The following is a 12688-nucleotide window of genomic DNA, read 5'->3' as shown; positions in this document are numbered from 1 at the left end:
TGGAGAAAACACTGCCTTCACACAAACAACAAGAGATTCCTTCCCTCTATCACACTTTTCATCATCTCCCCCACATTCTCTCACTTCCTAGTTTGCCTAAAAAGGGCATATTATACCGAGGGAAGTGTGTGTGTGTGTGTGTGTGTGTGTGTGCGCTCACACTGAACGAGATGAGATGAGGTTACATGAGAGGAACAGGTTGTGAGGATGAGTGGAAATAAGAAAGAAACCGAGAGAGGAGGGTGTTGAAGATCAATGAGAATCCTCACATGAACAACAGACAGTTTCTCCACTTCCTGCCCCAGACAGGAAGTCACTGAGTCAGTGTGTGTGTGTGTGTGTGTGTGTCGGCTCTTTCACACAGTTTAATGCGCTGATAAACCTGACGACGTTTCTAAAGTGCTTTCTTCCAAAAAGACACAGCCTGCACTGCAAACAGGATTTTCTTATATTTTTGTCTAAACAAATCTAAACAAAATAACATGATGTAAAGTACTGTTTTCTGAGAAACAGATTTCATTCAAAGGGAATACCCCGCTGGCAGATATACGTTTCTGTTTTGAGCATGAACTCATGATGTCAGACTTCATATGTTTCATGATATCTATATTCTGCAGTGTATTGAACTATGACTGACACAATCCTGTCGTGTTCTGCAGATGTTCATCAGAAGCAGGTTTAGACGACTGACGACTCTTTCAGACCTCTTCTGTACAGACGTGTCAAATCTGGATCTGTGTGTGGCTTTCGGTTGCTTTGTCATCGTAAAACACACAGTTGGCCTCAAACTCACGATCTTTGCAGAAAGGCTATTTTCTTCCCCGTTTGACTGGCAAATGAGTTTCCTCTTAACACACAAGGCTTCTCAGCCACACACACACACACACACACACACACACTCCACCCAGAAACAAGCCTGACATCGACAGCAGAGACACCTCAGACTGAAATCAGCAGAGCTGCGAGGAACAGACGACACAAACTGCTTTATAACACGAACAGAGCTTAAATGCTGTCACACGCTTTAATCTTGGTGAAGGACTACATTACCCATAATCCCACAGAAGAGTTTCCACACACTCTCACTGTACTTACTGTAGATCGATCAATAATAAGTGATAAATCACTTCAAATACACTGTTTTAACTCATGTCAGTAGGTTTGTGTGTTTGATTGTTCCAGAACCTTCCTGAGACTGTAGTGGTGCCATTATACTGAACTTCTGACAGGAACTTCTGACTTTCAACAGACTCCACTGTTGTTCAACAACACAGCGATTGTTCAGAGCAAACCAAACGTGTTTCTGAAGGGCTCTCAGTAGACACTAACTCTCTAACCTGAGTTGTGTGACTGAATGTTGTTCTGTTATCTCAGAGGATCCACGTTCAGAGAAGTCTGAGTCTGGATAAAATCACAGATAAAGATCCTCTCAGCGCTCTGGCCTCGAGTACATCACACACACTCAGCAAAAAGATTCCTGTGTGTGTGTGTGTGTGTGTGTGTGCCTCGCAGGCATGCATTCTCTCTTCTCCGGTTAGTCAGCGTGTGTTTGCATGTTATCATAGAAATGTCTCTCATTCTGGTCTAACCAGTGAGAACTTGAGCATGAATTCCTCCGCTCCGGAGGATTTGACTAATAAGAGTTTTACAAAACCAAAAGAAAAGAAATCATATTAAGAGAAAAGAAAATAAGAGCCATTTTATGAACATTTGCATCCAGATATTTGAGGTTTGTGGGATTTGGAGTCATTTTTGTTATTCGGTCTTAAAATATAAAAGCCCAGAACGTTCTGATAAGGTCCGAACAACGTTCTTCTAGTAACAATCACAGATGATCGGCTCTTTACTAATGTTCTCAGAGCGTTCATTCACAACATGTTTCATTTCTCAAACCGTTCAGTTAGAGCTTTTTCAGAATGTTCAGAGAGGATTCGAATGTAACGTCCCCTTCATGTTTGAAGAATGATACAGTGGAATGTTTCTGCAACATTCAAATTAAAAAACATTTCAGAAATAGAATGTTCAGAAAACATTCAGAATCAGGTTTCCGTCACTTGAAGGGAATATCAGAAAGAGTATCTTAGAGCATGCACAGAACACACACAGTGTGAACAGAATCGATTGATGTTGTCAGTCAGTGTAAACAGCATCTAAAGTATGCAATTAGCCACCGTCTTCTATAAAGTGAGTGAAGTGTGAAAGTGAAAAGACAAAGTGTGAATTGACTTTAAAGACGTAAAACTAGCGTGCAAACTTGAACCAAACACTCATTCTGATCAATGTTTTTATGGACTCTTGCATGTCCTGTATTATTACTGTTGAATTCGTTTCAGAACACTGTTTCTCACTGCCGTGCTAACAAGATACAATTTAGGATTTGTACTAAAGTTAATGGATTACAAGATATAACTAATTTGAAAGAGCTTTTGATGCACCAGGCTTTTTAAATGACACTAAATTTGCATAACCTTATAAATAACTTGACTAATGGTTAAAAAGAATCAGTACTACAGTAAAATGACCGAAACAGTCCTTAGTTTAAATGCATCCTCTACAGTGGCTGAAAAAGAGAGCAGAAGCATTTCTGTTGTGTTGTGGTCCTAAAAGAACCATTCTTGATTTGATTTTAAATAGTCTTGGTGAAGGTTTTAGGGAAGATATATTTGTTTCCGCTGGTGCTTTCTAACATCACTGCAACACTGTACTTTAGCTTGGTTTTTATGGAAGTGTTACAGTGTGAAAATCCCCCTGTAATGTTCTTAAGCGTTAAGTTTCATTCTTCTGAATCCGAGCTGAAGTTTGACGTGTTCTTGACAGGTTTGCCTGTCCATGGCCCCGCCCCGTTCTCTCACATGGCACGATCTGATTGGTTCCTGCAGTGGTCATCTGTCCAGCTCTCTAGAGTCAGGCTTGTGTGTAGAGATGATCTCCCAGCATCCTCTCTCCGTCACATACAGTGGAGGAATGAGCTTCAGTTGATCTCTGTAACTCTTGCTGTCATGTCATGCAGCTTGCAGATTCACAAACAGGATGTTGTGGTCACGTTCTGCTGTATTCAGCCGCCTCCTCTCTTCTCTATCGCTCTGCTAAAGGCCAAACTCCAGCCTAACTCCAGATCAGCTCAGACTTTAAACTCTAACTCAGATTAAACTTGAACTCGTATCAAAATGAAGCGTGTTGCCGGTTCGGATATGTGGAAGTGTGAATGAGATTTGAGAGCTGCCATTTCAGTTTGTTCCTCATCCATCATATGACTTGAGATCATGACTGCTATGCTGTTTTTTCATTTGTGATCTTAAGTCTGTGAAACACTCAGAACTTCTCAGTATATGTGTGGACTTGAAACATGTGCATGAGTGCAGCTCAAAATAAATCCAAGATCCAGCACTAAGAGTGTGCACACAAACCCATGCTTTGATTAATGACAGAGAGCACCCGATTTCTGGATTCAGAGAGTGCATTTAGTGCATGCATTATGTCTTATCAGAAATGCAGTGTGAGTATATAAACCCACATGATTATTAAATCATAAGCATCTTTAAGACATCTGATAGGAAAGCTCTTGCAGATGTAAATGCACGTGTCCTGTCAGGGAGGTTTCCCTTATGTTTGCTAAATGAGACAACTGAATGTTCTCTAAAACATTAGAGTCCGTCAGCTTTGCCTTTACATATTGTGCATTCTGTGAAATGAGTTTCTGGAGGAATCTCTGAGCCAATGCGAGCAGCGCATCTTCGCTCGCGCGCTGGAGCGGAAGTGTGCCTCGGGGCAGGGCGCGAGCATATAAACTCACGCGGACTTCCTCAAACTCACTTTGCATCGGAGCAGAGACGCACTCAGGTACTCTCGGCCTCTCCTCGCGCGGGTGTCTGTCTGACTCCCTGATGATGATGATGATGATGATGATGATGTGTTTTTCGCTCCTCAGATCTAAGCGGCATCATGAGCTGGGACAGCTACATCACGAGCCTGACCAAGAGCGAGTGGGTGGATGATGCGGTCATCCTCGGGTGCACACCGGGTCAGGAGTCCGTCTGGGCGTCAGCACCGGGCGGCTGGCTCAACCAAGTCACGGTACGACTTCTACACTACGCCCTTCTCTGTTTCTGTTAATTACGACGTGTTTAGCCATTTACTCGAAACTTTATTATTTGTATTAATTACTTTATTTTCGACCTGTTCCTTCTTCCTGGTGTGAGAAGCAGGATGCGCTCGCGTTATAACGGAGTTATATAACTCTCTGATAAGTTTTATGGCGCTCGCTGTGGTCTTCTTCAGCTCGATTCATTCGCTGAGTTTCCTCACTGCGCTCGAGCGGAGTTCGGAGCGCTCCTTATTTGGTCACGCGTGCTCGAAGGCGGAAGTGCGCCCCCCCCCCCCACTCTGAGACAGGTTTTAGTGTCAGATGATTGAATATATATTAGTGATTAAATATTTAGCACAAGTAAGAGAGTCTTTCGCTTTTTAAGTGATCTAAAGTGTCTGTGTGCAACATCATAAAGCAACATTCAGTTTTCACGCGGATTATTTCAACACTCTGCTTCCTGTCTCAGGTTCCTCTCACTCACTTTCATTTTGACATGATATATATATATATATATATATATATATATATATATATATATATATATATATATATATATATATATATATATATATATATATATAAACACACACACAATTTGAGCGAAATCCCTGGATACATATGTATTTGAAATGCATACATTTCTAGTTTAGAAAAATACAGTTTGTACAGTAAAAAACATTACGGCTGTGGAGAGTCCCCTGTGTGTGTGTGTGTGTGTGTGTGTGTGTGAGTGTGTGTTGTTCATTCGTGTTTCCCCCGTTCAAGTTGTAACATGCAGCTCAGACTCTTAAAGTATTTTGAGATGCTCTCTCTCTCTGTCTCTATGTATGTCTCTCTATCTATCTATCTATCTATCTCTCTCTCTCTCTCTCTCTCTCTCTCAAGGTTCTCTTCGTGCAATGTTTCTCCTGAAACGTTTTAGTTATTAATTGTTTCAGAACATTCAAAAGTAACGTTCCCTTAATAAAAAAAGAAAGAGAAAGAAAATGAGGAAATTCCTTGTGCGTTCAGGGTGTTTCCGCTTGTTTCAGCCTGCGTCTGCTGGACTGTTAAATCACAGTGTGTGTGTGTGTGTGTGTGTGTGTGTGTGTGTCAGGCGGCTGAGGTGAAGGCTATCATCGCCAGTGACCGCAGTACTCTGTTTGCCAATGGCGTGACTCTGGCCGGCAGGAAGTGCACGGTGCTGAGAGACGCTCTGAATGTGGACGGTCAGAACACCATGGACATCAAGATGAAGACCTCAGAGAAAGAGCCTGACCCCTTCTCCTTCACCATCGGCAGATCTCACAAAGGTAGAGTTAACACGCGCTGTATCAGTGACTCAGAGATGGACTTACACTCAGAGTCAGCACTCACAGAAAAAACTATACAAATCTAATATGTGAATAATTGAATCCATTTCAGTTTATATTTAAAACCTCTTCTTTCATTTATTTTTTTTAATTACAAATATTGTATGTAAATATATTAAAATTATTTATTTTATATGCATTTATATTAAAACATTTATTTTTATAATTTATATTTTAAAAAATGCAATGTCAATTTTTTTTGGGTGAAATTTGACCTGGACTCAAAAAAATGAATGATATTTTATTTCTTTAAATTTGACCTGGACGTGTTTTTATAAATGGAGTATATGCAAATATATGAAATATTTTTTACGTGATGTGAGATTGACACGGTGATATTTCTCTCTCTTTCAGCCATTATCATTGCTAAAGGTGTAAAAGATGCTCACGGAGGCAAAGTCAATCCACCCGTCTTCGACATGACCGCATACCTCAGGAAATCGAACATGTGAACAAGCCCCGCCCCCAGCCCTACTGACTCCGCCCACTTCACCTGTCTGCAGGATCTGACCCAATCATGAAGCCAGAAGAACTGCTCCGAGATCAGAACTGCTCTTGTCTTCATCATCATCATCTTCATCATCCCGGGAGTCTGAGATCTTGGTTTCTTCTCCAGTTAGGCAGCAGACCGCAAACTCTAGTTAATATCAAACTCATTTATTGGTTTTATCATGAATTAATCGATTGATTTATGGATTTCTAGTGTTTTCTGTGTTTTGGACGGGCGGAGCGTCCAGTCAAATGGTTTTAGCATTTGTTTGTATGCTTGTCTGTGTGAAAACCTGCTGAACAAAACCCAGATATCTGACTATTAGATGCCAAATAAAGAGAGAATGAGTTTGTACGGAGCAGCTCATATTTTTATCAACATTTTTTTAATTTGTTTGTTTTTTTATTACTGTTTTGGTTTACCTTTTATTTATTTTTATTTCAGCTTAAGTTTTTCATTTCCTATCAAAGTTCCTAGCATTTTAAATCAGCTTTTATGTTTATGTATTTTTTTTTTTTTTTGTAATTTTGTTGTGTGTTTAACTCATTTTAAAATCACAATTTAGATTTAAATATTTTTATTTACATTTTAAACATTTCATTTAGCTGCCAAGGGTACATTTCAAATTTATTTTGCCAAATAATTATATTTTATATAATTTAAGCTTCATATTAATGAAAAAAATATATATATAGTTTTCAGTTAAGCTTAACAACAACTTTCAACATGCACACAACTCAAGAGGAGCTCATTAGAATATTCAGTGGCTGATGCGTGTGTCAGCCAATCACAGGCTGCTTTACTCTTTCTCTTCCAGTAAAGGTTTTGCATTCTCAGCACACTTGAATGAACGAGACGCACCTTTCTTCAGGACACTTTCACCAGCAGAAAGCTTGCTGACCCACACTGTCACACTCACTGCAAGGCAACAATTAACGTAAGAATGAGTTTATCTGATTAGACCAGTTTCCATTATGATCACGTGAGCTTGGAACATAGAAGTGAAACTGATGAAAACAGGCCAGATCTAGTGAGATGCATGCACAAGCTAACAAACACACTAGTTCATGCAGCACACACACTTGTTTGTTTGTTTGTTTGTTTGTTTGTTCCTCCAGCAGATGCTTTAATACAGTGTCTCACTGTAAGGAAGCAGTAATTTGAGACACTGATGTGAAGCAATAGTGCTGTAAGAGAGGAAACAGGAAGTTGTGCTTGTGACACACACAGACATGAGATCTATGATAGAGATTGACACACACACACACACACACACACAGTGCAGCGCCATCACGTGGCAGTGATGTGTAACAGCAGCTCAGTCTGATTCTCTCTCTTCTGAATGTCATCTGTCGACTGAGAGATTTGAGTATTTCATTCAAATATTCTGCTCAACCTCTTACTGTGACTGCTTTGCATGCGCTGTGGTGACTTTGAGCAGAAATGCCAGCAGATAAAACATGGTGAAACACATTCATGTTCTCAGCTAACAGGAAACGTTGAGGAAAGGCTCTCTCAAAGTTATGAACAAACGTTCTCCCAATAACATTAATAGAACGTTTGTTCAAAGTCATCTGGTCGTTAATAATTTTCTCAAAATGTTCACACAAAAACATCCTCTGTACATTGTTTATGGACCCCCCCCCCCAAAAAAAAAATTACCCAATATCTTTAAATGTTGCAGAACATTCGAAAGTAACGATTCTGTATGTTCGTTACAATATGATAACATGGAATGTTCAACCAAGAAAAAACATTTCTGAAACATTTTAATAACTGGATGTTCAGTTACGTTTTCTTAACCTAGTTGGAACGTTAGCGAAACATTCGTAAAACATGTTTTAGGAAGATAAATGCATCGTAACGTTTTAGAATCACAGAACATCGACTGAGAGCAGAAACAACAACAGGAACACACACGAGAGCTGATTGTTGTGAATCTGTCTCTCATGATAGTGGAACTAATTTTAGCCTGGTGTTAAAGAGAGAGAGAGAAACACAGGGAAAGAGCCCTCTACGTGCCCTTTAGGTCCGAACCCAAACTCACGCTCACATTTCCCTCTTTAACTCAACCCTGACCTTTCATTCAGGTCCAGAGCTGGACGAGGGACGGTCAGAGTGTTTCACGTCTCGCTGACAGGAAGAGACCTCCATCAAGAGTCCTGACGGACATCAGACACAATCAGATCAACACTGGAAATATCTGTTGCACACAGTGAAGCTCAAGTTCCAACCCTCATATACTAAAATCTGTGTGTTTCAGGGCAAATAAAAAAAAAAAAAATCCAATACGAAGTTGGCCTACAGTTGTGGATGGAATAATACTTATGTTTCTTATTTAACAATGTTTTTTTTGTGTGTATTGTAATATTGTTATATTACATGTTTTTATATGTTGACACGTGTTATAGACATTAAACAAAGTTTTTCTTTAAATGTTACATATGTGAATGTTTTCTTTGACTGAAATAAATATATATTTGCGAATGCTTTTTGTCATATATATTTATAGTATATATTTTTTTTATGGTGGTGACCTCTTGACCTCCAGATCTCAAGCCATAACAATTAAACAGACCTTTTGGTGACTTTGTCATACAACCATTGTACTATATATGCAGTTGTATAATGTGTACAATATGCATTGAATACACAGGCTTCTTAATGAACTGACTGAAATGTGCAATACACAACCACCGCAAGAAAAAAACTTAACATTTGTAGTTGCATACTATTTACCTTAATATATATATTTATATAATAGTGACTTATAATATACACTAAGTATGCATTAAACAGTATGTCAGCATTTCAGTCCAAACACATCTAGAGTAAGTGATTCTTAATTCACAATACTAAGATTGATCTGCTAGCATGTCAAACAATGGCACAGGACTGCATTAGCGGCTTAATTTAATGACGTGTGTATGTTCTGTGATGTTTATAAAGGCAGTCTAGTGACTGGGTATGATGGCATTTATATTGGATTACTTTGTTGCAATTGAGAACATCACAGATGTGGGCGTGTCCTGAAACGGTGTAAATGTCTGGTGTTTGTAGACGCTCCCTAAAGCTTCTCCCTTATACGGGGACGTTGCTAAGAGACCGTCTATAAATTGCGCCTCCGGGGTCAGAACGCGCAGTCACTCCTCGTCAAACACCGAGACCGACGCGGACTCGACGCTCCCGCAGGTAATAACGCAAACCCGCACGGATGTGACCAGAACTGTGTTCTCACGCTCGAGTGTCGCGGTATCGAGCGGGAGATCTGCTGGAGCGAGCTGTTAAACTGTAGCCTGGAGCTGCTGCTTCCTGATTGGAGCGGCTGATCTGAGATCAGTTCTGCGGACGAAGCTCGTGCACGCTGCCGAGCGCGTCTCCTGATCCGGGATCAGCGGACTCTGTCTGAGTGGTTTAATATAGATGTGTGAATAAGTTTGTTGTTAGGAGGAATATTGTGTATTCTGTGGCTGAACGCAGAGTTTGTCAAATCGGAACCGATTTAAGCCACTTTTTTTAACTGAACTGTATGACCTTCACGCTTCCGGTGGAACCATCGCAGAATAGTACATTAGGCCTAAATATTAATCACTAATTAATTTGATAAAAAGTTGTAAATCGACTTTTGTATTATAAATATATATTAAAGACAAATGACTGTAATTCACTAAATGATTACAAAAGAAGCGTTCAGAAGTTATATGCTAAAGTCCGTTATTAATGCGTCATAGTATGCATTGTTTAATAAATGATTGTTGCGTCAGTGCGCACGCGCAGTGCTGTGATCGTGGAAATCATGAAGATGTTTATTATTGTTTACACGGATAATAAACGCTTTAGAAATACCTCACATTCAGACGAAAACTTGCTTTAGCCATTTCTGAAATATGAAAAATCCTCAAATTAGTCAGAAGTTTCTTTGTTTTGTTTTTTTTGCATCGCATTCTATATAATTTATCACCCGCCACAAAGCTGCAAAAAGGTGCATTTTTTAAAATACCAATAATTTGCAAAACTGAAATTGAGTTACACATATGAGGATCTGATGCAGATTATTAATGATGTTTATTATACTGTAGAGAGAGAGAGAGAGAGATAGTGTGTGTGTGTGTGTGTGTGTGTGTGTGTAAGGGTCTGACAGTGGAGTACAGTGTCATTGCTCGCATGCAAAGGTCAGAGTGTTGGACACAAAGGTCAGAGTTCAGCCAGGCTTTGTAAAGGTCATATAAAGTTGTCAAGGTATGACCAAGATATTTCACTCACACACACACACACACACACACACACACACACACACACACATTCTCCAGAGGTCTTTCCTGTCCTCTGCTGTAGCCGCTCTATTAATAGAGAAACCACAGACTGTATCTGTGTCGGACAGCTGAAGTGTGTGTACAGTATCTCATGCTTTGAGCAGATGTTTTTCATTTTTGACCGATTTTATGTGTTGTTTTATTTTTACACACACTTGCATGTGAAAGATGTAAGAATTACTGCAAGAATAACACTTCAAACATGATTGAAAAATATAAATATATAATGTCTAAATGAGTATCCAAATATATATTTTCAAAGCATAAAATAGAATTAATCAAATAGAATTAAAATAGAATGAATGTATTAACTTGGCTGAATGTGTGTGACAGATTCCAGTAATGAATGAACATCGTCAGCATGATTCTGACCAGATGTATTAAAGTCATGTTATTGTTATTTGTTTGATGGCAGCAATCTAGCACAAATGCATCATAAAGGTTAATATTTTCCTAGTTTCAGATTATAGAAGTGTATATTTGAACGTAGTGAAGTTTTGAAAGCTTGTGTATTTGCACGTAGAAATTAAGCCTGGATGGATTTAAACGAGCTTTAAATTAAGTATAATCCCACAATAATTTCTGTGTGCGCGCGTGTGTGTGTGTGTGTGTGTGTGTGTGTGTGATGGTGTGTGTGTGTGTGCGCGTGTGTGCGTGGTGTGTGTGTGTGTGACGGTGTGTGTGTGCATCTGTGTGTGTGTCTCAGGATGTCCATCAGTAAGATTCACGCTCGTGAGATCCTCGACTCCAGAGGAAACCCCACCGTGGAGGTGGATCTGTACACCGCTAAAGGTACAAACACACTGTCTGTCTCACGCACCCTAGCAACACCCTAGCAACCACCTCCTGAGGAAATGTTCCTGCTGTGGTTGGTAACTGATGTGTGATTGATTGATTGGTCAGGACGGTTCCGGGCAGCTGTTCCCAGCGGAGCTTCCACCGGAGTCCATGAGGCGCTGGAGCTCCGAGACGGAGACAAGACACGCTACCTGGGGAAAGGTACACACACACACACACACACACACACACACACAGAGACAGACACACACACACAGACACAGACACACACACACAGACAGACACACACACACACACAAATGCACACACACACACACACACATACACACACACACACACACACACACATACACACACACATACACACACACATACACACACACACACACACACACACACACACACAGATGCACACACACACACAGACAGACAGATGCACACACACACACACACAGAGACAGACAGATGCACACACACACACACACACACACACACAAACACACACAGACAGACACACAAACACACAGAGACAGACGGACAGACAGACACACACACACACACACACACACACACACAGACAGACACAGACACACACACCTATCATTACACACGCAGTCAATTCATCTGTGTGTGTGTGTGTGTGTGTCTCTGTGTGTGTGTGTGTGTGTGTGTGTCTCTGTGTCTCTGTGTCTCTGTATGTGTGTATGTGTGTGTGTGTCTCTGTGTCTGTGTGTGTGTGTGTGTCTGTGTCTCTGTGTCTCTGTGTCTCTGTATGTGTGTATGTGTGTGTGTGTGTGTGTGTGTGTGTGTGTCTGTCTGTCCGTCTGTCTCTGTGTGTGTGTGTGTCTCTGTGTCTCTGTGTGTATGTGTGTGTGTGTGTGTGTGTGTGTGTCTTTGTGTCTCTGTGTGTGTGTATGTGTGTATGTGTGTGTGTGTGTGTGTGTGTGTCTCTGTGTCTCTCTCTGTGTGTGTGTGTGTGTGTGTGTGTCTCTGTGTCTCTCTCTGTGTGTGTGTGTGTGTGTGTGTGTGTGTGTGTGTGTGTGTGTGTGTGTGTGTGTGTGTGTGTGTAAGGTACCCAGAAGGCCGTGGACCATGTAAACAAAGAGATTGCTCCGAAACTGATTGAGAAGGTGAGATCATAAAGCAATTTCTGTATTATTTAATTATTATAAAAAAATAAAAATAAATGATGAATAACTGTTATTATTATTATTATTATTATTATTAATAAATACAAATTATTATACTGTAACCGTAATAGTAATAATCTAAATTATTATTATATTATTAAATACAAATGGCTAGCTAAATTACTCCATATCTCAGGATTTATTTCTTTACTAAAATAAAGCCGATCGTTATGATAATATTAGTAGTAGTAGTAATAATAATAATAAATTAATTGCTGGCCGAATTACCCAATATCTCAGCTGTAGCATATGTTCATCATAAAGGTGTTTTTATGCATCATATTTTTTCATATTGACAATTAAGTCAACATTAAAATCCTTACCTACTAAATAATTACAGCCTAATAAACCGTTTGAACTATAGTATTGAATTATACGTAACATGTGTAAGAACTCATTTCTAATCAAACTCTGTGTCCTTGTGTCTCTGAACAGAAGTTCAGCGTCGTCGAGCAGGA

The 12688-nt window shown here is 39.9% G+C and overlaps 2 protein-coding genes across 2 annotated transcripts in view; both read left to right on the top strand.

Moving 5' to 3' along the window:
• The first annotated feature begins 3683 nt into the window (after positions 1 to 3683).
• On the top strand, positions 3684 to 6283 carry pfn1 (profilin 1). Its single transcript, XM_052540141.1, has 4 exons — positions 3684 to 3840; positions 3929 to 4074; positions 5184 to 5379; positions 5794 to 6283. Exons 2-4 carry the CDS (start codon positions 3943 to 3945, stop codon positions 5889 to 5891), a joined length of 426 nt encoding a protein of 141 aa, XP_052396101.1. The 5' UTR covers positions 3684 to 3840; positions 3929 to 3942; the 3' UTR covers positions 5892 to 6283.
• A 2755-nt stretch (positions 6284 to 9038) lies between these two features.
• eno3 (enolase 3, (beta, muscle)) overlaps positions 9039 to 12688 on the top strand; it is a 9675-nt gene continuing 6025 nt past the window's right edge. Inside the window, exons 1-5 of the mRNA XM_052540140.1 lie at positions 9039 to 9121; positions 10949 to 11034; positions 11146 to 11241; positions 12112 to 12170; positions 12666 to 12688. The exon at positions 12666 to 12688 is cut by the window's right edge and continues 47 nt beyond it. Of these exons, the coding sequence (XP_052396100.1) occupies positions 10950 to 11034; positions 11146 to 11241; positions 12112 to 12170; positions 12666 to 12688 (263 nt within the window). The 5' untranslated portion in view covers positions 9039 to 9121; position 10949. The remainder of the gene's footprint in view (positions 9122 to 10948; positions 11035 to 11145; positions 11242 to 12111; positions 12171 to 12665) is intronic.

The sequence above is a fragment of the Carassius gibelio genome, chromosome A23 (genome assembly GCF_023724105.1).
Source record: "Carassius gibelio isolate Cgi1373 ecotype wild population from Czech Republic chromosome A23, carGib1.2-hapl.c, whole genome shotgun sequence".
In the NCBI taxonomy this organism is placed as follows: domain Eukaryota; kingdom Metazoa; phylum Chordata; class Actinopteri; order Cypriniformes; family Cyprinidae; genus Carassius; species Carassius gibelio.
The sequence above is the reverse complement of the archived record's forward strand: the minus strand, read 5'-3'. Positions and strand labels throughout refer to the sequence as shown.

Bases quoted from the DNA above. Each gene is read 5' to 3' on its own strand.
- pfn1 (XM_052540141.1), top strand. From the start codon at position 3,943: ATGAGCTGGGACAGCTACATCACGAGCCTGACCAAGAGCGAGTGGGTG. The intron at 4,075-5,183 runs GTACGACTTCTA...TGTGTGTGTCAG, and splicing joins GCTGGCTCAACCAAGTCACG to GCGGCTGAGGTGAAGGCTAT. The intron at 5,380-5,793 runs GTAGAGTTAACA...TCTCTCTTTCAG, and splicing joins CATCGGCAGATCTCACAAAG to CCATTATCATTGCTAAAGGT.